We start from the raw sequence: 25,470 nt of genomic DNA on the forward strand, positions 1-25,470 counted from the left end.
GTTCAAAATATACCTAAAAATGTAAATCATAAATAGATTTTCATATTATTACCAAGTCTCCATAATCGTACTTGGCCATATTCAAAAATATGTGGTGGATTTGAAAAATATTCAAAATATCTCGATAAAAACTGACTTTTCGAAAAAGTACTAAGAGGCAAAAAAGTTTTTAAAATATTGTGTTTAACTAATGGTACTACAATAATAATTAAATTGGAACGTACACAAAAGTTTGAGGGGGTTTAAAAGAACAAAACCCCCATAAAACTTTTATGGGGTGTCCAAATTTCACTATAATTTTTTCTTAAGATACTACTACCATGAGAATGCCACATTTTTATTTTCAATAAAGGATCTCTAATAGTTTTCGATATATTGGAAAAAATCAATTTTCATTTTGTAACTTCAAAGGGCTGTAACTTTTTTAATGGGCACATTTATACTAAGGTAAGTTAGGTTCAATCGAACTATTTTTGGTCCCAAAATATGTGATTAAATTTATGACCTGTATTTTTGTTACACCCTGTATTGCAGGTCCCCGAATATAATGGGACAAAGACTCTATAATGGATTACCAACGCATATAAAATTGTGTAAGAGCCTGACAAGCTTTAAACTAAATTTAAAGGAATTTCTGATGACACACATTTTTTATTCGGTTGAAGAATTTGTTCAATTTTAAATGCATTTTCATTGTTAGTTTGTGTAGTGACATTGTTTATTTGTTTGTTATATTTACTCATAGGCGTAACCAGGGGGGTTTTGGGGGTTGTAACCCCCCCCCATTGGGATGTACTTTCAGCTCTATACGCTTAACATCATATCCCTCAGATATTTCCAGTAGTTGTAACCCCCCCCTTTCAGGTAGATGTAACCCCCCCCCCCTTAGGATCATCCTGGTTACGCCTATGTATTTACTTAATGTATTACTTTTGACTAATTATATATAGACTCTGTCTGTCTAAAAGAAAATAAAGTATTTATTTATTTATTTTATTTATTTATTTCCAAGTATCCCGTTTCCATCAGTTGATCTATTATTTTATTATTTATGGCCAGTTTACATCGTCTCGGTTTCGCTGATATCACTATCGATTTAGTTTTCTCTGTTGAGATCACCATGCTGTATATGAGCGCCGTGTCTTCGAATTCTTTAATTAATATTTGTAGGTCACCTTCATTTTCGGCTGTTATTACGGCGTTGTCGGCGTAGTATATTATCTTTATTTCCTTTTCTCTCATTCTATATCCTCTTCTTTTTTAACTTTCTTTATGATATCATCCATTATCTATATCCCGTATTCTTAAGGTCATCAATTACCTGGTCCTCCCATTTGGTTCTGGGTCTTCCTTGTGGTCTGCCTGATACTGGTCTCTATTTGGTGATTTTCTTGATAACTATTTCTTGATGTTTTCTTTCTATATGTCCCATTCATCTAAGGCTCTGTGCCTTGATAAACCTGACGATGTCTTCTTTCAAAAATTATCTTACTACATCGTTCACCAGTTTACTAAATTAATTATTACCTAAGTTTAGGTGTACCACAATATAGTGTGATAGGACCGGTCCTATACCTACTACACACTAGTGACATCTCTGAAGTAGATCATAACACAATAGCCGTAGGTAAAGACCGTGAAGAAGCAGCAAGAAAAATACTACAAATCTCTGTTAACAGACTTAACAAGTGCACTAAATGCTGGCGAATCTAATTAAATGAAATGAAGCCAGTGCATATAAATTTTACAAACAAGAGAAAACAATACATTCCTGTTAACGCAAATAATACTCAGATACCATATGCCGATACCGCAAAATATTTGGGTATTACATTAGACGCTAGGCTACGCTGAAGGACTCATGTAAAAAGAAACGAGAACAGCTTAACGTGAAGTATAAAAAACTGTATTGGCTATTGGAAAGACAATCTGTCGATCTACAACAAAATACTTTTGTATAAACATATTATAAAACCTATATGGACATATTATGACATATGACATCTAGCTATGGGTCTGCGCTAGTATGTAATACTAATTTAAACATCATTCAATGATTCCAAAACAAAGTGCTAAGGAGCATTATCAACGCTTCATGGTACTATAGGAACAGTGACCCCCATAGGGACCTAGACATAAATATTGTTAACAAGATCATAGAAAAATTTGACAAGAGTCACGGACAACGACTTTTTCAAGGCCATCCAGCTCCTCGACAACACGGATCTAGCTAGAAGACTCAAGAGGAAGAATCCCTTCGAGTTAGTTTAGTGAAAAATAGTGCACGGTGCAAGTGATGGTACAAGTTAACATTTGTGCAATAAATTAACAGAACCTAAGGAGTACTATTGAGTTTGTCCTTAGTCTAAAGTTTTTAGTAGAAATTTAGGTTAGAAATAAGTTGCTCATTGATCATATTATTTGATCAGATTGTAATGTTCTTAAGCACCTTATTCTTCTTCTTCAGGTGCCATCTCCACTACAGAAGTTTGTCAATCATCATAGCTATTTTAATGTTTGAAGCAGTAGCTCTAAATAGTTGTTTTGAGCTGCATCCAAACCATTCTCTCAGGTTCTTCAGCCATGAAATTCGCCTTCTTCCGATGCTTCTTCTGCCATCTATCTTTCCTTGCATTATGAGTCGCAGGATGCCATACTTCTCGCCCCGCATCACATGTCCGAGATACTGTAGTTTTCTTTCTTTAATTGTAAGTTCAACTTTCTTCTCTTTACCTATTATTCTCAGTACTTCGTTGTTCGTAACTCTATCTACCCAAGAAACCCTCATAATTCTTCTCCAGGTCCACATTTCAAAGGCGTTAAGTCGTCTCATTGTCTCTATATTTAACGTCCATGATTCCACTCCATAGTAGAGTACACTGTATACGTAACATTTTGTTAGGCGTACTTTAAGAGCTAATGTTAAATCTTTGCTACATAGGACCTTTTTCATTTTCATAAAATTAGAACGTGCTTTTTCGATTCTGACTTTGATTTCTGCAGTGTAGTCATTATTTTCTGTTATAAGTGTTCCTACCTACCTGGCCGTCTACTATCAAGATTTCGTTATTATTATGGTTGTTTTTACTAATTTTCATAAACTTCGTCTTTTTAATATTGAGAGAGAGTCCATACTTCCTACTACACCTTACTATTTTACTCATGAGTCTTTGCAGGTCTTGTAAACTATCGTCTATTATTACTGTATCATCTGCATATCTGATGTTGTTAACTAAAACTCCATTTACTCTTATGCCGACTGTTTCATCTTCCAGAGTTTCTCGCATTACCTCTTCAGAATAAGCGTTAAATAATAGACGTGATAGTGTGCAGCCTTGCCTGACTCCTCTCTTTATTTCCATTTTTTTCAGATGTTGCTTTTTCAATTCTTACTATTGCTTACTGATTGTAATAGAGGTGTGTTATTAGTCTTAAGTCTCTTCATCTAGGTGTTTAGTTTTCAGAATTTCCATGAGTCGATAATGTTTTACTTTATCAAACGCTTTATTGTAGTCTATAAAACAGACGTAAAGAATTTTTAGCATTTTTTCTAAAAATAAATAAAAACTGTACATACCGCCTTCTTCCATTAACTTTAGTTTGTATAACTATCCTTTATCTGAATGGATGAAGGGGGTATGTGGCATGAAATGATACTCTTTAATCAGTTTTACAGAAATTTATGTGATTGAACACAAAATAATCTTTTTCTTCATGTGCCGTGCTCGATTTTTGAGCGTTGGCTCTCAAATTGGGTATAGTAATTTTGTTGATGGCAGCTCGGTAAAAGGATGCAGAGGATCCCTTAAACTATTCTCACAGGTGTCTAAGCCATGACGGTCTTCTTCGACCTGGCCTTTCTTCTTCGACCTGACCTTTCTTCTTCGACCTGGCCTTTCTTCTTCCGTCTACCTTGCCTTGTATTATTAAATAGAGTATATTATACAGAGTCAGTTTTATGTATGGAAAGCCTCAATTATCTCGGAAACGGCTCGCACGATTTTTTATAGATTTTTAAGGCAAAGGATTTTCTATATCGGCCGATTTAATAATGACAATAATTACATTGTTGTCAGAAAGTATTTCTTGAAATCTAATGAATTTTCTTATTTCAAATGGAACAGCCTGTATATTTTTGCGTTTTGAAGTCCTTAAGAAATGCTGATTATTTTTCATGTTATATTCCTCATACCTAAATGCTATAATTTTGTAGTTATGTAGCTACATTTATTTAAAATATTAAACATATTTAAAAAATCAATTTTTCCAACCCGGATACATTATTTTAGATTCTTTTGACCATTGGAAACAAAAAAGGTCTTTTGTAATTTTTCTCTAAAGTTAACAGTTTTCGAGTTATAAACAATTTAAACCTGAAAAAAAAAGAAAAATGTTTCATACCTCCTTCTTCCATTCCAGAATCGTATTTTACAAATTACATACCACCTTCATCCACTAGAATATCTCTTATTAAGCATTTTATAAGTAGGTACAGTATAAGTGTCATATTATGATAGTTACATACCACCTTTATTCACTAAGAAACTCAAAATTTTAGAAAATGTTACATACCCCCTTCTTCCACTTAGGTCTTCAATTGTAATTAGTTTATTTTATGATTGTTTTATAAAAATACCCTAGGTCTTAACGGCATGTTGTGCGTATAAATAAATAAATTCCCAAAATACCTACATTTACATGAAATATAAAATGTGTTAGAAACGTTTATCCTGATGTTGGTTCATTAAATTCATAAACGTAATTTCAAAATTCCATAATTTAAGCCAATTGAAAATTCAATAAGAACTATAATTAAAATTGGTTTCCTCATTAAAAAATAAACAAAATAATTAAATTTTCACGTTACGAATTATTCCTTAACGAATCGTGGCAGTTACGAAGTGTCATTGTTACGAAATATCGCCGTTACGAACTGTCTGCTACCAATCATTGTCGCGTTACAATATGTGTTGTCACGGCAAGAAATAGTTCTAAATGTATAAAATATACATAGTCTAGGCGCCAAAGGGGTCACCGTGCCCTTTTCAATTCTGATGGACAAACTCAACGGTTTCTTTTTTATCTCTTTTAATTTATGAGCCAGAGCCATATAAACAATTAAATTGTTTATAACAATTTTTTGACCATTCGGATCGAAATCCACCCTCGAAATTAGTAATCAGCAGCCAGAAATCCATAAGAATCCGTTGAGTTTGTCCATCAGAATTGAAAAGGACACGATGACCCCTATTTGGCGCCTAGACTAACAGAAAGTTTGTGGATTACATATATGTATATACTCGAGGAAATGAAGCATTTTGGCTCGCAATTTTTTCGTCCAGCATGGATTTACTTGAAATTTTCACAGAACGTAGGGAATAGTCCAAGGATCATTTTGTATATCATGCCGCTGTACGCTAAAACCTTGGCGGTGGTTGCCACCCATCTCGGGGGTGGGAATTTTTTTTAAATTTTAACCATGTAAATCGATGTAAAACTTAATTCTAAGAAAAAAATGTTTTTTACATTTTTTCGTAAAACTAATATTTTTCGAGTTATTCGCGATTGAAAGTAACAGTTTTTCGACGAAAAAATCCACTTTTTAGAGTTTTTTTTTTGAGAATATCTCGAAAAATATGCATTTAATCAAAAAAACTGTAGCTATCGAAATTATGTCTTTCAGTAACACAAACCAAATTCTTTTTCTATAATATTTTTATGACCAATACAAACCGAGATACGGCATGTTAAAGGTAAGCTTTTAACGTCCCGTTATTTGGCAAAGCCAAATAACGGGAAAACTTTGCATTTTTCGAGGAAAACTTACATAATCTTTTTCAAGGATACAATTAGTCCTTTCAAAATAAAAAAAAAACAGAAAGTTTCTAGCATAAAAATTAAGTGACTTATGATCAAAAAAGGTCGGTACCTGCTTTTCTTTATGAAAAAATCAGTGAAAACAACCCTTTAACTACCCTCCTAATTAAAAATTGGTCTTCACCTTTCTGTAATTCCTTTTATATTTGTATTATCAATACACCCAAGAAGTTTGACCCATTTAAAAGGATTAATTTTAGAAAAATTGGAGATTAAAAAAATTGATTTTTTGCAATTTCGTATTTTTCACCATTTTCTCCAAAATATCTCCGAAAATACTAGAGATACGAAAAAAATGATAACCCACTAAATTTTAGCTTTTTTATAACTAAAATTTCGTTGTACATAAATTTTCATTACAGTGAACACTTAGCGAGATATAGCTGTTTAAAATCTCTATTTACGAGCAAACACCCCATTATCGAGCCCTTTAAACCCACTTCAATTAAAAACTAAGGGATCTTATGAAATTTAATTTACGAAGTCTTATAGCTCTTAACAAATCCTACAAAACCGTTTTTGAAAAAAATTTGTGTCGTTAAAAATAAAGGAGCTATGTTTATAAAACTAATTTTTTTTTCGAAAAATTCGAATAGTCCGCTTATAGAGCATTTTCAATGTATATAATACCACAGAACTAGTTCGTATACTGGAAGATGACTAAAAGACTATTTATATTTTTATTTGTACATATTTGTATTTTTCTATAAATAGATATTTTTGTAATTCTTTAATTCTACTTTTTTTCTGTATAGATCTATTAAATTATCTACTTATAAAAATTGCAATGTTATTAAGGGTGGTTTGTAAGAGTTGAAATATGATATTATATCCTTTAGCATATAACAACAATTATTTAACCAATCAAAACCAAATTTTACACATATCGAAGTTTGCAATGTTTGTATATAATTTTTGACAATAAGGGGCAGTTTACACCCCTAAAAATAATCAACACCCTTAAGCATGATATAGAATATGAAGTACAGGGTGAGATGATCCTAATCTCAAATTTTTATGTAAATCGATGCAATCCGAAATTATTCTATTAGGATAAGTCAATTTTTTATATATAGCTCCAACAAGGGTGGTTGTAAGGGTTGAAATATTATAATATTATATCTTAAAGCATAAAACAATCATTATGTAACTGTCCAATATCAAATATTCAGTATTCATATCCGAAATTGGACAGTATCATTTTATCACCCAGTAGATCGAATGCATTTATATGTTATTAAACACACACACGTAATTAATTAAATTACATACACATTTGGTCAATTATCAATAATATAATTTGGACATCAGCCAAAAGTTGCTGACATAAGATAAACAATTTACCTTAATTAGATACACAAAATCACGCGGGGCCCGTGTTTACATTGACCCAATTTAAACTTATATAAAACTAAGATCTCTTGTCTAGAAATTCAATTATTATTAATTCATTAACGCGAGTGATTGTCTTCAACGATCATCATTTAAGTCTTTACTCAAAGTACCCCGGGTCAACATCCATAGTGTAAGTCTCATCAATAAACTCTGCTACTATTATTTGGTGTTTCCATCACAACTTAAAGACCATCTACACTGAGCCAACGAAGGGATATTGTTCATGGTCCTATCGAGAAAAAGAATACTTCAAGGAAGTTTGAGAAAGCCTATACAGTCCACACCAGCAACACCCTCAGAGAGAGACCACTAGACCCGGGAGAACGAGAGCCGATTGCAGAGCTAAGAGCAGTACCAAAGCCGAGAGCCGATTGCAGAGCAAAGAGCAGTACCATAGCCGAGAGCCGATTGCAGAGCTAAGAGCAGTACCAAAGCCGAGAGCCGATTGCAGAGCAAAGAGCAGTACCATAGCCGAGAGCCGATTGCAGAGCTAAGAGCAGTACCATAGCCGAGAGCCGATTGCAGAGCTAAGAGCAGTACCAAAGCCGAGAGCCGAGCAGTACCATAGCCGAGAGCCGATTGCAGAGCTAAGAGCAGTACCAAAGCCGAGAGCCGATTGCAGAGCTAAGAGCAGTACCATAGCCGAGAGCCGATTGCAGAGCTAAGAGCAGTACCAAAGCCGAGAGCCGATTGCAGAGCAAAGAGCAGTACCATAGCCGAGAGCCGATTGCAGAGCTAAGAGCAGTACCATAGCCGAGAGCCGATTGCAGAGCTAAGAGCAGTACCAAAGCCGAGAGCCGATTGCAGAGCTAAGAGCAGTACCATAGCCGAGAGCCGATTGCAGAGCCTACCAGAAGCGAGGGACCCTAGACGTCTAAGAAAACAAAAAAAAAAAACCGTAAGTTTTTGAATAATTACAAAATCTTCCAACTGTTACAATCGTACAATTTAACAAGTTTGTATTTTTATTATAATTCAACAATCTAGAACAACACTCTCCACTCTATCAATAGTAAAATAATGTACTTTAGAATGTATACCATATAAATAATACAGAGACAAAAATATATTTGAAAAATAATTTGAAAAAAAGAAACGTGCATAAAAATATAGCTTGCTTTAATTTCAATTAAATACTTTGTTTCGAAAAAATTAAAATACTACGTAACTTATAGAACGATAAAAGTCCACTCTATATAATAATTTCAGTTAAATTTTCACTATTTTAGAAAATGAAAATATTTTACCTATTTCTGTAAAAATTAATCACATAGATATCTAATTGCCAAATTTGAATAAGATTCCAGTATTAATATTACATATATCATTTACAGATCTTTTATAAATACAAAGGTTCATTAAATTATCCAACCAAAGAATTTCAATTTTAGCGTTAGTGAAATCGTAATACTATTCAGTTTATTTACAAACAGAAATCACTTAGTCAGGCAAGCGACCTACGGTAACGTTGAAAAATTGCAAACTTGACAAGGGCATACAATTACATTTTTATTTATATACATTCTGGCTTACGAGAGAGCGTGATAGTACAGGTATAGTAAATAAATATAATTGTTAATAAGCAGATATTTTTTTTTGTGTGAATTTGATGGCCTTGGACTAGCCAATTAGCCAGACATTATAGGCATATTTAAGTACATTGCTTAATAAATAAAATACAGTTCATTTTGTTTAATATATTTACCGCTGAATTTAAAATTTTATAAAAATAACCATGGAAAGTGTATACGTTAAGCAAGCGGAGATAGGAGCAGAATTAGCGAAACTAGTTTCAAATACTAAAAAGGATTCTCAATCTCGGAGGACTCAACAATACATCCGGGATAGGCAGGAAAAATTAGAAGAATATTGGGCAAAATTTCTGAATAACCACGAAAAGCTGCTAGAAGGAGGTATAACGAAAGAAAAATATTTTGAAACAAAATACCATGATCAGGTATTTAAGACATATATTGAGGGGAAAACCCTGTTGGAAGAATATGGAAGGGTGCTGAAAAGAGGAAAAGCACCGAAAGTAAAGGAGATACAGATAAGGAAGCAAAGAATCGAGGAATTATTACGGCCAGAAAATGAACAAGATTTGCAGGAGGATGAAGAGCTGCAGTCAGAGTTAAGAGAATACATGGAAAAGGTGAATACACTAATAATTGAAGCAGCAGTAAATGAGGAACTAGACGCTATAGATAATGGAGAAGTAGAGAGAATAAATCAACTAAAGAGGAGAGTCAGGGAAACCTTGAAGAAAATAAGGCCAGGAATGCAACGGCCAGAAAGCACACAGAGGAGGGACGGTGTGACATTACCGCAGGTAAAAATCCCTGTGTATGAAGGCAGGTATGAAACGTGGAGAACTTTCCACGATCTGTTTACAAAAGTAATACATGAAAACGACCAGTTATCAAACGCAGAAAAAATGCAGTACCTAAAAACTCAACTAAGAGGGGAAGCCAACAGAATGATACAACACTTAAACATATCCGAGGCCAACTACGAAGTGGCCTGGAACATGCTAAAAGATAGATATGAGAATCCAAGGATGATATTGTTTAAATTGATAGACAGGATGCTACTAGCACAGGAAGTAAAGGAATCTTCTGCTAGAGCATTGAAATCACTACATGACACCTTCCACGAAAGTCTGGAAGCCATAGGAGGGTTAGGAACAGACACGGAAGCGTGGAGCCCATTGGTAGCCCGAATTATCATAACGAAATGGGACAATGAAACCAGGAGGCTGTACGAAAACCACGTTGGAGACAGTAGAGAGATACCGACGTACAAATCGACACAAACATTCTTACAGCGAAGATTCCAGACACTGGAACTGCTGGAGTCAGAAAAAAGACAAGAGAAGCAAGGAGGATCTGAGAGGAAACCAAGAACACGTTGCGTGATATGCAACGGAGATCACGGAGTTCCGAACTGCAGAGAATTTCAGGAACTCAATGTAAGAGACCGAAACAGGATGATAAAAGAAAAAGGATTGTGTGCAAACTGCCTAGCACATAAAAAAGAAAAACAATGTTATGTACAATATAGGTGCAGACACTGTGGCGGAGACCATCACCATATGTTGCATTATGAGAAAGGAACCACAGGCAACAAAAGAAACTCCAATGAAACGAAAGGAGAACAAACACAAGAAAGAAATGGAAGAGATTCGAATAATAGAAGAAACGGGTATCAAGCTAATAGGTACAGAGGAGGAAATCATAATCCATACAACGCCAGAGAACAAAATAACGGAAGGCGAGGAAATACACAAGATACCAATGGGCATAGGAATATCAACGACCACCAAAGAGGACAGAATTCAGTAAACTGTGCAAGCCATAAGGAAGGTGAAGCATTACTAGCGACAGCTGTTGTACGCATAAGAGATGCGAAAGGAGATTCACACATAATGAGAGCATTAATCGACCAAGGGTCACAATGCGCATTTATAACGGAACAAGCTGCGACGACGCTAGGAACAACAAGGAAGCCCATACAGGCGACCATATCCGGGATAGGCTCGTCAGGAGAAAAAACAGCCAATTGGAGTATGAAACTTTTCGGGGATAGCACGAGAGAAGGAGACTATAAAAGCAGAAGTATGCTGTATGATATCCAGACAAGAGATGGACATACAAATAAAGAAATTCTGGTAATTAGAAGAAGTAAATCAGGAAACAAGTTTATCAGTAGAAGAACAAGAATGTGAAGAAATGTATCGACAGACAGTAAAAAGAGATGAAGACGGGAGATACGAAGTGAGAATTCCGTTTAAGGAAGACGTAACAAAGCTAGGAGAATCTAAGCAGCAGGCATTCGCCAGATTGATGCAACTAGAAAGGAAGTTTGCAAAAGACAAACAGTTAGAAGCGAATTACAGACAATTCATGGAAGATTATGAAAACCAAGGTCATATGGTAATAGCAGAAAACCAGGGAGATGGGTACTACCTACCTCATCATCCAGTGAGAAAAGAGGACAGTACTACAACGAAAATAAGAGCCGTGTTTGATGCATCAAGTAAAAGCTCATCGGCAGTAAGCCTGAATGATATTATGCACACAGGGCCGAAATTACAACAAGATTTGACAAATATACTATTACGATGGAGATCCAATAAGATAGCATACTCAGCGGATTTGGAAAAAATGTTTAGACAAATCAGAATGGCAGAAGAAGACCAAAAATATCAAAAAATTTTGTGGAGAAAGGACACAAAGGACCCAATACAAGAATATAACTTAACGACGGTGACATACGGCACGGCCGCAGCACCATTTTTAGCGTTGAGAACAATACAGCAATTACAAGAAGACGAAGGAGCGAGGTTCCCGTTGGCATCGAAAATTGTAAAAGAAAACATGTATGTAGACGATATACTAGGAGGAGCGGAGACAGTGCAGGAAGCAGAAATAGCCCAAAAGGAATTAATACAACTATTCAGAAAAGGAGGTTTCATTCTCAGAAAATGGTTGAGCAACGAAGAAAAAATAATGGAGAACGTACCGGAGGAAATGAGGAACGTAGACTCCAAGGCATTCAAACAAGAAGAAGTACGGAAAACGTTAGGAATACACTGGTCCCCTAAAGAAGATATAATCACATTCAAAATAGGGATAACGACAGCAAAGAAAATAACGAAAAGACACGTACTGTCAGAAGTAGCAAAACTATACGACCCACTAGGGTGGATAGCACCTGTAGTAATTCAGGCGAAAATGTTCATACAGGAATTATGGGAGCAAAAAACCAGTTGGAATAAAGAATTAACTGGCAACCAACAAAGCAGGTGGAATACATACCAGGCGCAATTAGTAAATCTGGAGAAAATAACATTGCCCAGGTGGAACAACTTAAGCAAGACAAACAGAGTAGAACTACATGGATTTGCAGATGCATCTATGAAAGGATATGGAGCGGTAATCTACTCAAGGGTGTTAGGCCCAGAAATCAAAACGAATCTAATGATAGCAAAATCGAAAGTCGCACCATTGAAAGGAAAAACGACATTACCGAGGCTCGAGTTGTGTGCCGCGGTGCTATTAGCAAATTTAATGAAGAAAACCCTACAAGCATTGAATAGGGAAAACATTGAGGTATATGCATGGTCAGACTCAATGATAACCCTGGCTTGGATAAGGGGATCATCAAAAAGGTGGAAAATGTTCGTCGCCAACAGAATAGAGGAAATAAGAGGCGTTATAGGACCGAAAAATTGGCATAAGGTAGATACGAAGGAAAACCCAGCGGACATCCTCTCACGTGGAAGTACCGCATCAGAATTATTAGAAGCAGAGCTATGGTGGAAGGGACCAACTTGGCTGACTAGTAACAAAACTTTAACGCAGGAATCAGAAGAAATACCAGAGACAAATGAGGAGGAAGTCAAAACGAAAATAACGGTGCACACGACAACGATAAAGGAGGACATATGCGAGAGATTCTCAAATTTAGAAAGAATGAGAAGAGTACTTGCATACTGTAGGAGATTTGCAGACAAATGCAGAAAAAAGGTGATAAAGCACACACAGCACGCCTACTTCAAACAAGAAATAAAGAAGCTGGAGAAGAAACAGCAGTTAGACAAGAAAAATAAATTAGCGTCATTGGTACCATTCCTGGATAGACAAGGAATTCTAAGAGTCACCGGAAGACTGAGACACACGAATCTAAAGTACGGAGAAAAACATCCGATAATTTTGCCAAAGGATAGTGCATTAACAAAGTTACTTATAGCAGATAGTCACGCAAAAAATCTACATAGCGGATTACAACAAACACTACAGTATATAAAAAGGAAATACTGGATAATCAACGGCAGAAGAACCGTGAAAGATCATCTAGCAAAATGCTTAAGGTGCAGGAGTTATAAAAGCCAAGCAGCACAACAATTAATGGGAGATCTACCGAAAGACAGAGTGAACCCGAGTCATCCCTTTACTAACACAGGGATAGATTATGCCGGGCCAATAACAATAAGTACCACGAGAGGCAGAGGACAGAGGAGCTATAAGGGCTACATCTCAGTATTTGTGTGTCTGTCAACGAAGGCAGTACACCTCGAAGTAGTAAGCGATATGTCTACGGATGCATTCATCGCGGCGTTCAAGAGATTTACGGCACGCAGAGGACAGTGCAACAACGTATACAGCGATAACGGAACCACATTCGTAGGAACAGCAAATTTGTTGAAAAAAGAAAATCAAAAAATAGATGACGAGATAAAACAAGGATTACTGGCACTAGGTACCCAATGGCATGTCATACCTGCATATGCACCACATTTCGGAGGACTATGGGAGAGCGCAGTGCGGATAATGAAATATCACTTGAAAAGAATCATCGGGGAAACAGTTCTAACATATGAAGAATTGAGTACGGTGCTGACACAAATAGAAGCCTGTATGAACTCGAGACCATTATGTGGGTCATCAGAAGACCCTGAAGGGAAAATAGCCCTGACACCAGCTCACTTCCTTATAGGGAGAGAAATTATATCACCAAATCGGGAAGAAGAGCTTACGACTTATTTGAAGATGCCGACGAGGTGGAGATTATTGGAGAAAATAAAAAGAGACTTCTGGAAAATTTGGAAACAGGAATACCTGCACCAATTACAACAGAGAAATAGATGGCATAAGGCGCACTCTAACATAAAAGAAGAAGAAATAGTTATAATAAAAGAAGAAGATACACCTCCAGGCAGATGGCCATTAGCGAGTGTAACAGAAACACACCCTGGAGCGGAGGGACTAACCAGAGTCGTAACAGTGAGAAAGGCGAACGGGAAACTGACAAAAAGACCCATACATAAACTAATACGACTGGAAGAAGAGAAACAGGAAAAGCCGAAGAAGGCAGCAGCACTAAGATGGAAGAAAATACTAGTAGCTATAATGTTTTTAACGATGTTAAAACCCATATAGGCAGAACCGTATAAAATATATAATCCGGAACCAGGATTTTTCACAGAAGATCTTGGAGAGGTCGTTATAGACCGGGGAACATTTCGAATAAAGGTGTTACTAGAAAAGGGAAAAATTCGAACAGAGCACCAACTAATAGGAAATATGATACAAGGAGTACGAGAACTGTGTCAGGATATAAAAATCGTGAATTGTAAGGATATAATAGGGAAGTTAGAGGAAGGACAAAGAAAGGCGGAATCAGTAAGCGAGGGGTTGACAGTAGAAATAAAAGCAAGGGAAAGAAGAGGAATATTAGGAACAATATTAACCTCAGTATTTGGAGTCAATGACGAAGCCTACAGTAACATTGAAGCATTAGACAATAACCAAAAGGAGCTAATAAAGGGATCACAGCATCAAGCGAAGATAATGTTAGAAACAATAACATCAATCAATCACACAGAGAACAGGATAAACGAGCAAATGAACAAGTTTAACAAAGCACTAATCACAGGCCTACAAGAAATATCTAAAGGACTTAACGAAGTAGAAGACAAAGCACAGAGACTAGAAACCGAATATAGCACGTTGCGAATACAAACGATAGCGTTGCAAGTTATGGAATTCATAAACGAATATACTCAATTTTACGAGGGAATATTAAACCTTCACTATAACCACGGACACTTCATTGATATAGTGAAACCGGGTGAGATAACCAAATTGATAGAGAAAGCAGGGCAGATACTGCCACAATGGGTCGAAATACGACGACAGCCCATTATAGAAACAGAAGTCAGTCATGACGACAGATATATAACAGTCATCGGCTATTTCATAGTGACAGGGAAAATTAAGTACAGCATGCTGAAAGTCACGGCCATACCACTTAACGTTGAGGGGTCGGTGTTGCGCACATTTGTCGCCCCAAGGAATCTACTGGTCGTAGATTATAACACACTGCACTACTTCGAATTGACCGCAGAAGATAGGGAAATATGTTTACTGTTGACAAAGACGCAGATAGCGTGCTCACCAACGGCTATAAGGAACATGGATACCCAACCAAACTGCATACTTGAAGAAATTTATGAGCGATCTAAGAATAGCACATGTTCAGTGGTAGCCAGGACAATACAGACAGCTCAATGAAGTAAGATGGGTACCCCCAACCTCTGGCTCGTTATCACGCCAGTCACGATACACATATCCATTATTTGCGATGGAAATCGGAGCGAAAGAGTACTGGAACGAGTCACATTCCTGAAACTTTCACCCAAATGTATCACCCAAACGAAAAATATTACATTACTCCCCACTAGCAGTGGGATGGAGACAGCGGTAACAAGCTACCTGAAGGCGCCAATCACTCCCGTGGTCCAATTGGTGGCGAGGACACCCCGCAGGTTTAACATGTCTCTAAACACCTACCTGGACATACCAGGAGGAGAGCTACGTCACGCGTTACTTGAGGAGGAAAGTCTAGAACAAGAAATGACGCATACGCAGTGGCAATCGATTCCAGAATCTAATTGGCATTATTTTGTAGCCACCGGGACCATCACTATAATGGTAATAATTGGGATACTCACGTTATGGAAATACCGTCCTGTTGTACGACTATGTCGTTCAGGGAATCCACATACTCAGACTAACGAACAGGAAGTACCTGTATTAAGTAGTAATCGGCATAACAATGTACCGTCGACTTCAAAGGCCGACCTCCCACTCTCCACATTTTCATCCAATTGCCCTAATTTTAATCTAGAGATAGAGTCGGACATTGATAGCTAGAGTACGGTTGGAAGATTGTTGATTATTCTTAAACTATTTATTTATTAACATGTTTGAATTTGACTATTTTATGTAATACTTATATGTAAACTTTGAGTATTGACACTTGGGCCAGTTTTTGCCCGATTCCGCAGTATGTCCAATATCAAATATTCAGTATTCATATCCGAAATTGGACAGTATCATTTTATCACCCAGTAGATCGAATGCATTTATTTGTTATTAAACACACACACGTAATTAATTAAATTACATACACATTTGGTCAATTATCAATAATATAATTTGGACATCAGCCAAAAGTTGCTGACATAAGATAAACAATTTACCTTAATTAGATACACAAAATCACGCGGGGCCCGTGTTTACATTGACCCAATTTAAACTTATATAAAGCTAAGATCTCTTGTCTAGAAATTCAATTATTATTAATTCATTAACGCGAGTGATTGTCTTCAACGATCATCATTTAAGTCTTTACTCAAAGTACCCCGGGTCAACATCCATAGTGTAAGTCTCATCAATAAACTCTGCTACTATTATTTGGTGTTTCCATCACAACTTAAAGACCATCTACACTGAGCCAACGAAGGGATATTGTTCAGTAACTAATAACCAAATGTTGACAATATTAAAGTTTAAAATGTTATTTTATAATTTTTTACAATTATGGGTAGTTTTCACCCTTAGAAAACCAAAAGCGTACAACGGCTCAATATAGAAAATGAACTAGAGGGTGAAATAAGCCCAATTCCAAATTTTTGTACAAATCGATGCTGAACGAAAAAATTGCGATGTTTTGCAATTTTTTCAGTTTCATTTCCTCGAGTAGTAAATAAATAAATGTTTCCGGAGTAATAAAACTTTTAATGAGACCAAGTTTCCAGCTACGCCTATTACTTGCAAACCAAACGAATGTTGAATTAAAGAAGACACGGGGAGGTCTATAAATTGCACCTCACTTCCTGTCTATTCAACGTGGCAAAATTCCAACGAAAACTTGGTCTCCATACTCAGTTAGGAGTAAAACTAATACAAAAGAATTCGACGTGAAACGAAATTAAGAAACGTATTCTATTTCAGTTTGTTCAGAGAGCGCCATAAACACCCTTACTAGTTTCGTTCTCATTAGAAATCATCAGAAGATATATTAGGTCTGGATCCCGCGTATGAAAAAAAAGTTGATTAATAGCAAGCTGAAAATTTGTTAATAGCTTAAGGGTGTCTAGTCGGACAAACTTTGATATATAGGAACACTGGAACAGGGGAAGTTTTAATTGTGGAACAGGTTAAAAATTTGGAACGGTTAGACCATGAAAACGTCACATGTATTTTGTCCGACAGAACTTCCAATTCATTTGTTACCCATTCATTAAACTCTCATGCAAAAATCAGGCTGCTATTTTTCGCCAAATGGGAATTATAATGAGTGGAACACGTAGAATATATCAAATGACAGGAATTATGACAGGTGATGAATAGCAGTCTGATTTTTGCATGAGAGTTTAATGAAAGGCTAACAAATGAATTGGAAATTCTGTCGGACAAAATACATGTGACGTTTTCATGGTCTGACCGTTCCAAATTTTTAACCTGTTCCACAATTAAAACTTCCCCTGTTCCAGTGTTCCCATATATCAAAGTTTGTCCGACTAGACACCCTTAAGCTATTAACAAATTTTCAGCTTGCTATTAATCAACTTTTTTTCATACGCGGGATCCAGATCTTTATTATTATGCTCTGTATTTTCTCTCTGTTATGAGATTGATCAGCATCTTATTAATCCAATTAATTAATTCATTATTTTAATTGCTATTCATGAAAACAAAACCAAAATTTAATAAAACTTTCCAATAAAATCATTCTCAAGGCTAATTTATTTTAATGTACTTATCACCTTTAGTTTGTGGCTTCTAGTATTTCTCGTTGCTTACTTTATCCAGGACAAAACAGGGAAAATAAATATACTCAAAATCATATAAATTTTATAACTATGTATTATTTATTTATATACTATACCATAAATATAAAATTCAAAATGTATGTAAAACTTTATTCTGTTGTTAAAATTTCTTATCTAATAAAAAATCTTTAATTCTACTATCTCCTTTTTCTGAACCAAAATTCATTTAAATTATTCGGTAGACTGTTCTTATTATTATAAAAAAATTAAATTTTCACTTTTTAAATAGATTACTTATATCTTCTATGAATTTATGAATGAATAAATTATGCTGTAAAACAGTTAAGTTGAGAAAAAACAAATATGGTATGTAATACAACTCTCTTTTTTCACAAATAATCTGACTAACCTTTTCTATCTTCTTTACTTCTTCTCATGGATTGTGTTGTCCTCGGTTCTCCCACAACGTGTTCCTCGGATGCTGCGACTGTCCTTCTCCTTCAAACTGTTTCACAAACAAAAACAGCACTTGCTCGAATTCTCTCCTCGATTAAATCTCTGACTCGATACAAACATTATCAATCTTTATAATTCCAAGATTTCTTCTCTCAGCTCGATATCTCGTGCAAGTTGATATAAACCGGCTACTCGTTCCAGAGAGAAACTGGAATCTATTCGGAAACAAGGAGTTTGTACTTCTCGACTTGATCACGATTTCGTCTCAACAAGAATCTGCTTCCACGTCACCAAATTAACCCCTTTACACAAAATTACTACTTTCGAACTGGACTGGTTGCTTCCGAACTTAATTACACAGTGAATCCTTTTTCCCTCATCAATCCGAAAATCAACCACTCTATGCTCCCTCCATCGGTCTCCTCGCCAATCACAAGCATTCTCCATACATCATATCCCTACTTTTTTTCTTACGAACAAATACACTAAGCATCAAAATTAACGCCCCACCTTAAAAATGGGACATTTTTTATGTCTTGTATTTCCTAAACCTGTTGTACAATTTTAGTGATTTTTTAGTATATGATAGCTTTGTTGCTCAAGAATATCGATGTAATAATATTATTGCTAAACAGGTAAGTTTCATTGCATACCGGGTGTAACAATGATAGTGTGTTTTTTCCTCAAAGTATGGAACACCCTGTGGAATATTCTAGAGCAGTGGTCGGCAAAGTGGGGCTCCGGAGCCGCATGTGGCTCTTTGGCTCCTTAGGTGCGGCTCTGGCACAAATATCCACGCAAAGTCATTTAAAAAATAATTGGTAGAAAAAACATTACCTAACATCTTATTCTGATAAATTAGCTTTTATCAAACTTACAAACTTTAGCATTTGTCAAAATTCCTCTTAATGCTACGATAACAGAGTTGAAATTTTCTCCTTTTAACATTTGTATTAACCCTTAAACGCCCAAGGGTGGGTAAAAAATGTCCACCTAATGCGTATTCCCTCCTAACATTTATTACGTGTGTAATTTTTTTTTTATTATTTATGGTTAAAAAGACATTACAACCAAATTAACATTATCGAATGTTAATTTGGTTCTACCAATATTTTTGAAAATAAAAGCAGCATCTTGAGTTAAATATGGATGGGCATAAAAAGTACACCCTTAGCAAAACTTGTTACTAAAGGTTTCTATACAATTTCTCGTTGGTAGGAAGATAATCCATATAATTGTCGATGTATAATTACATAATCTACATTATTATCCGCCAGTTAGGAGGCTGAAAGAAAGAATATGGAGAAAATCGACAAATCTGAATTACTGGCTTTTACTGGTATGTTAATTTTGATGTACATTGCAATTTTGTTGTAAGGTTTGTAAATTATTTATATTAATATTTTAGAAGATGCTGTGTTTATTAAGCATAAGATTCTTAAGTTTAATCCATTTTCAACAACTCTCAATAAATATATTAGCTATTTTCGAGGTGGACATTTTTTACCCACCCTTGGGCGTACATGGAACCTAAAAAAGGTTGGGCGTTTAAGAGTTAATAGCTTTGAAATATGTATTTAAGAAGAAGAAGGTATGGCGCTCTAAATTCGAACGTCTTCGTGTTAAATTGGAAATATTGGAGAAGAAAAAAATGTTCACAACACAAGTGGTCTGCTTGGAATGACCTGGAGAAGGAAGACATGATCATTTTCAACGCTTGTAATAGTATTCCTGATTCCTATGATCAGCGAAAAAGCTCACTTTTGCCGTTCTTTCCCTTTTTGGTTCTGCATATCAACATTTAAAAAAAATGGATTTTGCGCCAAATTTTTTGTAAAAAAGACAGTGTTGTAGGAAATAAAACCTTACAAAACGAAAGAAAATAGAAGTTTCTACGATGATTAGAAACGAAAATATCGCCAAAAAACGAAAGAAACACGTTTTAATACACGTGTAGATATTAGATACATGTGTAATAAAAGTTTGCTGAACAAGCAGATTTGGCTCCCAATTTTTTTTAAATTGTTGTAATGTTCATATTTGGCTCTTTGGCTAAAAAGTTTGCCGGCCACTGTTCTAGAGCATATAAAATATTAAAATTAAAACCCAACTGTAGCCTTAGGCTTTCTTAATATTTTACTTTTTGATTTATTCGCTTATGTGGGATAATAAAAAAGTTAGGTACTTTAACAACTAGCCATGTTATTCATCAATACAGGGTGTTTCTAAATAAGTGCGACAAACTTTAAGGGGCAATTCTGCATGAAAAATAATGACCGTTTGCTTTATAAACATATGTTCACAAATCCTTCGTTTCCGAGATACGGGATGTTGATTTTTTTCTTACAAACTGATGATTTATTTATTGCTCTAAAACCGGTTGAGATATGCAAATGAAATTTTATAGGTTTTAAGAGCTAGTTATTGAGCATTTTTTAGATACAACTAAGAATTTTATATTCGCCATTGGCGTGCATATGGGATGTATCTAAAATGTTTATACCCGTATGCACACCAATGGTGAATATAAAATTCTTAAGTGTATGTCAAAAAATGCGAAAGAACTACTTCTTAAAACCTACCAAATTTCATTTGCATATCTCAACCAGTTTCAGAGCAATAAATAAATCGTCAGTTTGTAGGAAAAATTTCAACATCCCGTATCTCGGAAACAAAGCATTTGCGGACATATGTTTATAAAGCAAACGGTCATTATTTTTTTATGCAGAATTATCCCTTAATGTCGCACTTATTTAGAAACACCCTGTATTGATGAATAACATTGCTAGTTGTTAAAGTAACTTACCTTTTTTTATCCAACATAGGCGAATGAATCAAAAAGCAAAATGTTAAAAAAGCCTAAGGCTATAATTGTTTTAATTTCAATATTTTATATACGCTAGAATATTCCACAGGGTGTTCCAAACTTTGAGCAAAAAACACATTATCATTGTTACACCCGGTATACAATGACACTTACCTGTGTGGCAATAATATTACTACATCAATATTCTTGAAGAATAAAGCTATAATCTAGTAAAAAATCGCTCAAATCGGACAACAGGTTTAGGAAATACGAGACATCAAAATTGTCCCGTTTTTAAGGTGGTGCGTTAATTTTGACGCTTAGTGTAGTATTGTATACAAATTTTATGTCTGGTCAATTTCCAGGAGATATTATAATTAAATTTTACTTAATTCTAAAAGACCCTCTTTGTAGGAAACCATTTAGAAACATTGTATATTGTCCATTCCAAAGCAGCACATTAACTTTCTAAGGGCCGGTTGTTCGAACGCTAATCAACAATGATCATTATTAAATACTTAATTACTGTCACCAAAACTGTCAATGTCAACTTTGTTTGGGTTGCTGAAAACATAATTAATTACAATTATGAGATTTATTATTAATTATGTTAATAATTATTGTTATATTAATTGATTATAGTCTCAGAATTTTAATTAATTCTGTTTTAACAATTGACATTGACAGTAATTAATTATTTGATAATGATCATTGTTGATTAGCGTTCGAACAACCGGCCCTTAAACTACCGTTTTTTAGTTCATTGTTTTGACATGTATTAATCCGTTGGTAGAAACTTTACCACTAGATTTTCACTCTTCCATGAAACACTGCTTACTGCTAAATTATTTTATTTACAATTTTTGGTCATATACAGGGCGATGAAAATTTATGATCTCGTGGTCTTTGACATAAAATTAATTCTCTAAATTTTCCCCATAAAAATTTTATAACAGTATACTTATATGGTTATCTTTGAACACACACTGTGATGATTTCTAAGAGAATAAAACTAATAAGGGTATTTATGGTGATCTCTAATCAAAATGAAATATAATACGTCTCTTGATTTCGTTTCACGGCGAATTCTTCTTTATTAATTTTACTCCTAACTGAGACCAAGTTTTCGATGAAATTTTGGCACATTGAATAGACAAGAAGTGAGTTGCAATTTATAGACCTCCCGTGTCTTCTGTAATTCAGCATTCGCTTGGTTTTCAAGTAATAATTATCCTTCAAGTAATTATGCTTTTCTAAAGTTGCTCTTATGCCTTGCTTGTACATAGACCCCATGCGAACTGTGTTATAGATCTTCCCCCAAAGTTTTCGTCTTAAATATATTATATTTGATTTCAGAAATAAAAGGATTTGTTCGACACATACGCACCATGTTTTACGTCAGGATAAAGTTTTCACATTCCTTCAGTTTCGAAACGCAGTCTTCAAAGAGTATATCAGAAATATCTAAGGCCATCGTGCAAGAAATTAAAGATAGGACGAAAACAGTAGTGGCAGCTTTTCAGATTTTTACCTCTACAGCTTCGTTATTTTTTATTTTTATGATTGTCAAGTAAGTACCTACTCATAATATAGGAATATTAAAAAAAACAGCCTGTTTTATTTAGGTTCAGAGGTGATCCACCATCTCCATACCTAAGTTTCTGTCTCTCCAGACATCTTCAGTTGGGCTACAGGAACACCTCTGAATCGAAACGAAACCAAGCTGATTAGTTAAACAGAATTGTAAAAATAATTCTGCATATCGGACGCTCTAGCGGTAGCGAGATTTATTGCAGAGAAATCTATAATACTCAGATCTAATCAATAAATCTGGAACTTCTGTTGGAATCACTTTCTGGTAACATCCTTAATCTCTGCCTTTCACAGTTTGTAAGGCAAGGAGACGAGTAATAAAGAAGACGAAAGGGACTGTAGAATATGCAGTCACGTAGAGTCTATTCAGAGTCTAACATCAAATTGGCTATTGAAGATACTGTAATTGAGAGTGTGGATAACTTCAAATACTTAAGAACATGGATAACATCAAATGTAGACCAAACCAAAGAAATTAAGACACGTATTGAAATAGCACGTGCATCATTCATTAAACTTAAAAAGTTTCTTTGTTGTCGGGATATAAGGTTAGAACTACGCCTAAGGATGCTTCGGTGTTACGTGTTCTCTACTCTTTTTTATGGCGTGGACATTGAAACAAGTCCATTTGAATAAGTTGGCCGCCTTTGAATTTTGGTGTTACAGAAGGATCCTACGAATATCATGGATTCAGAGAATGTCAAACGTGGAAGTAATTATACTCATTATTACAACTTATTTTGCAAGGCAAAATCCGAGGAAAGCGAAATGTGGGAAGACGAAGAATATCCTGGTTTAAGAACTTACTAGTCCAGAGAAACAAGGTTTGGACATTAGTGCATCCTATGCAACGCACAGCTGAATCTTATGTTTGTGCGTCACAGTGTTGCCATGCCATTTCTTTCATAATTTCAATCAATTTTAAATGTACCTACAAGAATAATAGAATAAGAATGTTTACTTCTTCGTCATTATACTAGGTAGAATGACAAATGAGGTGTCAAATGAAAGCTTATAATCCAAGGATAGTACTAAAGGTAAGAAATTAGACCTAAATTGTCTCATCATCATCCAGCCTCAAAAGTCCACTGCTGAACATAGGCCTCCTCCCCTCGTTTCCAACCCCATCTATCCTGCGCCGCCCTCATCCAGTTTTTATTTACCTTTCTTAAGTCGTCAGTCCATCTTGTAGGCGGTCGACCGACGCTTCTCTTGTCTTCTCTTGGCCTCCATTCCAATAACCTCTTCGTCCATCGCCCATCTGTCATTCTGGCTACGTGTCCTGCTCATCTCCACTTCAACCTGGCTATCTTCTCGATGACGTCAGTCACCTTTGTTCTTCTCCTGATTTCTTCGTTTCTGATTTTGTCTCGCAGAGTTATTCCTAACATTGACCGCTCCATTCTTCTCTGCGTGACTCTTAGTTTGACTATGCCTAAATTGTCTGTCCCTCAAAAAATAAGCGTTATATTGGGGATTTCTAATGTCGACATTAAAAGTTGCACTATTTTTTTTTTCTACAAAACATTTTGATCTAAAACTTACCAAAAAACTTCTTTGTACTCTCTACTTTCAAATAAACGTGATTAAGGAGCTAAATTTTAAACTTCGTCACACAACTTTTGCGATTAAACTTTGCAATGCACAAATCTGCACCTTTTTTTTTGAAAAATTCATAACCTTTATCATAAAAGGAACAAAAACTTGAAGCAGGTACCTTTGTCTTCAGAAATATTAGAGCTATATACTTTAAAAATTTCAGAAAAAAATATTAAAATGGAACAGAGTTGTAGCGAGGTAAACGCAAAAAACGTGATTTCATTTTTTTTTTTATTTTTAGGTTAAAATTGCGATTTTGACAATGTTCCCCCACATAAAATTCAAAATAAACCTCATTTTCGTTTTCAGCACCCCCTAAAGTATGAATAAAATTAGCCATTCACCCCTCCGTGGTCAGTATCTCGAAAACTAAGCGCTTTTTTGAGGGTGTCCCGCTCGTGTATAATATCACAAAAAGTTGTAACGTGATAGTATGAAAAAATAGAGGATACGGCAACGGCGTTACAAGTGATGGTCGGATCCAATGCCAAAATCTACACAGACATATTAGGGTGCACTAATATCCAAGATGTCCTGAGCTTTTTGTCGGGACACTTGAACAGCCAGGTTGCAAATGGGTTTTTGGGTACTATATACCTAATACATTATAAATACAAAAATGCCCGTCACAGTTCGGAGGAGAATTTTAGTTATTAACGAATAAGGGTCAGAAATGGCAGTTTTTTCGTTTAAATTGCTACAGGTAAAAATGGGGTTACTAAATAACTTATATAGAGTATTCATCTTTTTAGTAGATGAGCAAAGGTGTAAAATGGCAGTTTTTGAATTTTGGTCCGATCATTTGTTGCTTCGCTAATTGCAAAAAAAGACTAAAATTTCGAAAATAGGAAATTTGCTATAGCTTTTGCGAAAATCAACTCTTTGATATTGCACGAAAAGTTGAGTCAACCAGTACATATAATGCCCAAAAAATTCAAGATTATTCGACGATTAGTTTCCATTTTATTCAATTTGTTTATCCCAAGAGCTTTTTTTGCAATGTTATTGTTCAGAAAATAATAATGATACAGCAATTCTGTGGAAGCCACATGAAAAAAAATACCTATGTATTCAAAATGTTTAATGTAACTTATTACTTATGTATTTAAAATGTAGAGTCATT

The 25,470-nt window shown here is 35.2% G+C and overlaps 1 protein-coding gene across 1 annotated transcript in view; it reads left to right on the top strand.

The window, feature by feature from the left end:
* Positions 1-25,470, top strand: part of LOC114333517 (DC-STAMP domain-containing protein 2-like) — a 186,374-nt gene that overhangs the window by 60,372 nt on the left and 100,532 nt on the right. Inside the window, exon 5 of the mRNA XM_050643805.1 lies at positions 22,512-22,725. Within this exon, the coding sequence (XP_050499762.1) occupies positions 22,512-22,725 (214 nt within the window). The remainder of the gene's footprint in view (positions 1-22,511; positions 22,726-25,470) is intronic.

This window comes from Diabrotica virgifera, chromosome 2 (genome assembly GCF_917563875.1).
Source record: "Diabrotica virgifera virgifera chromosome 2, PGI_DIABVI_V3a".
Lineage (NCBI taxonomy): Eukaryota > Metazoa > Arthropoda > Insecta > Coleoptera > Chrysomelidae > Diabrotica > Diabrotica virgifera.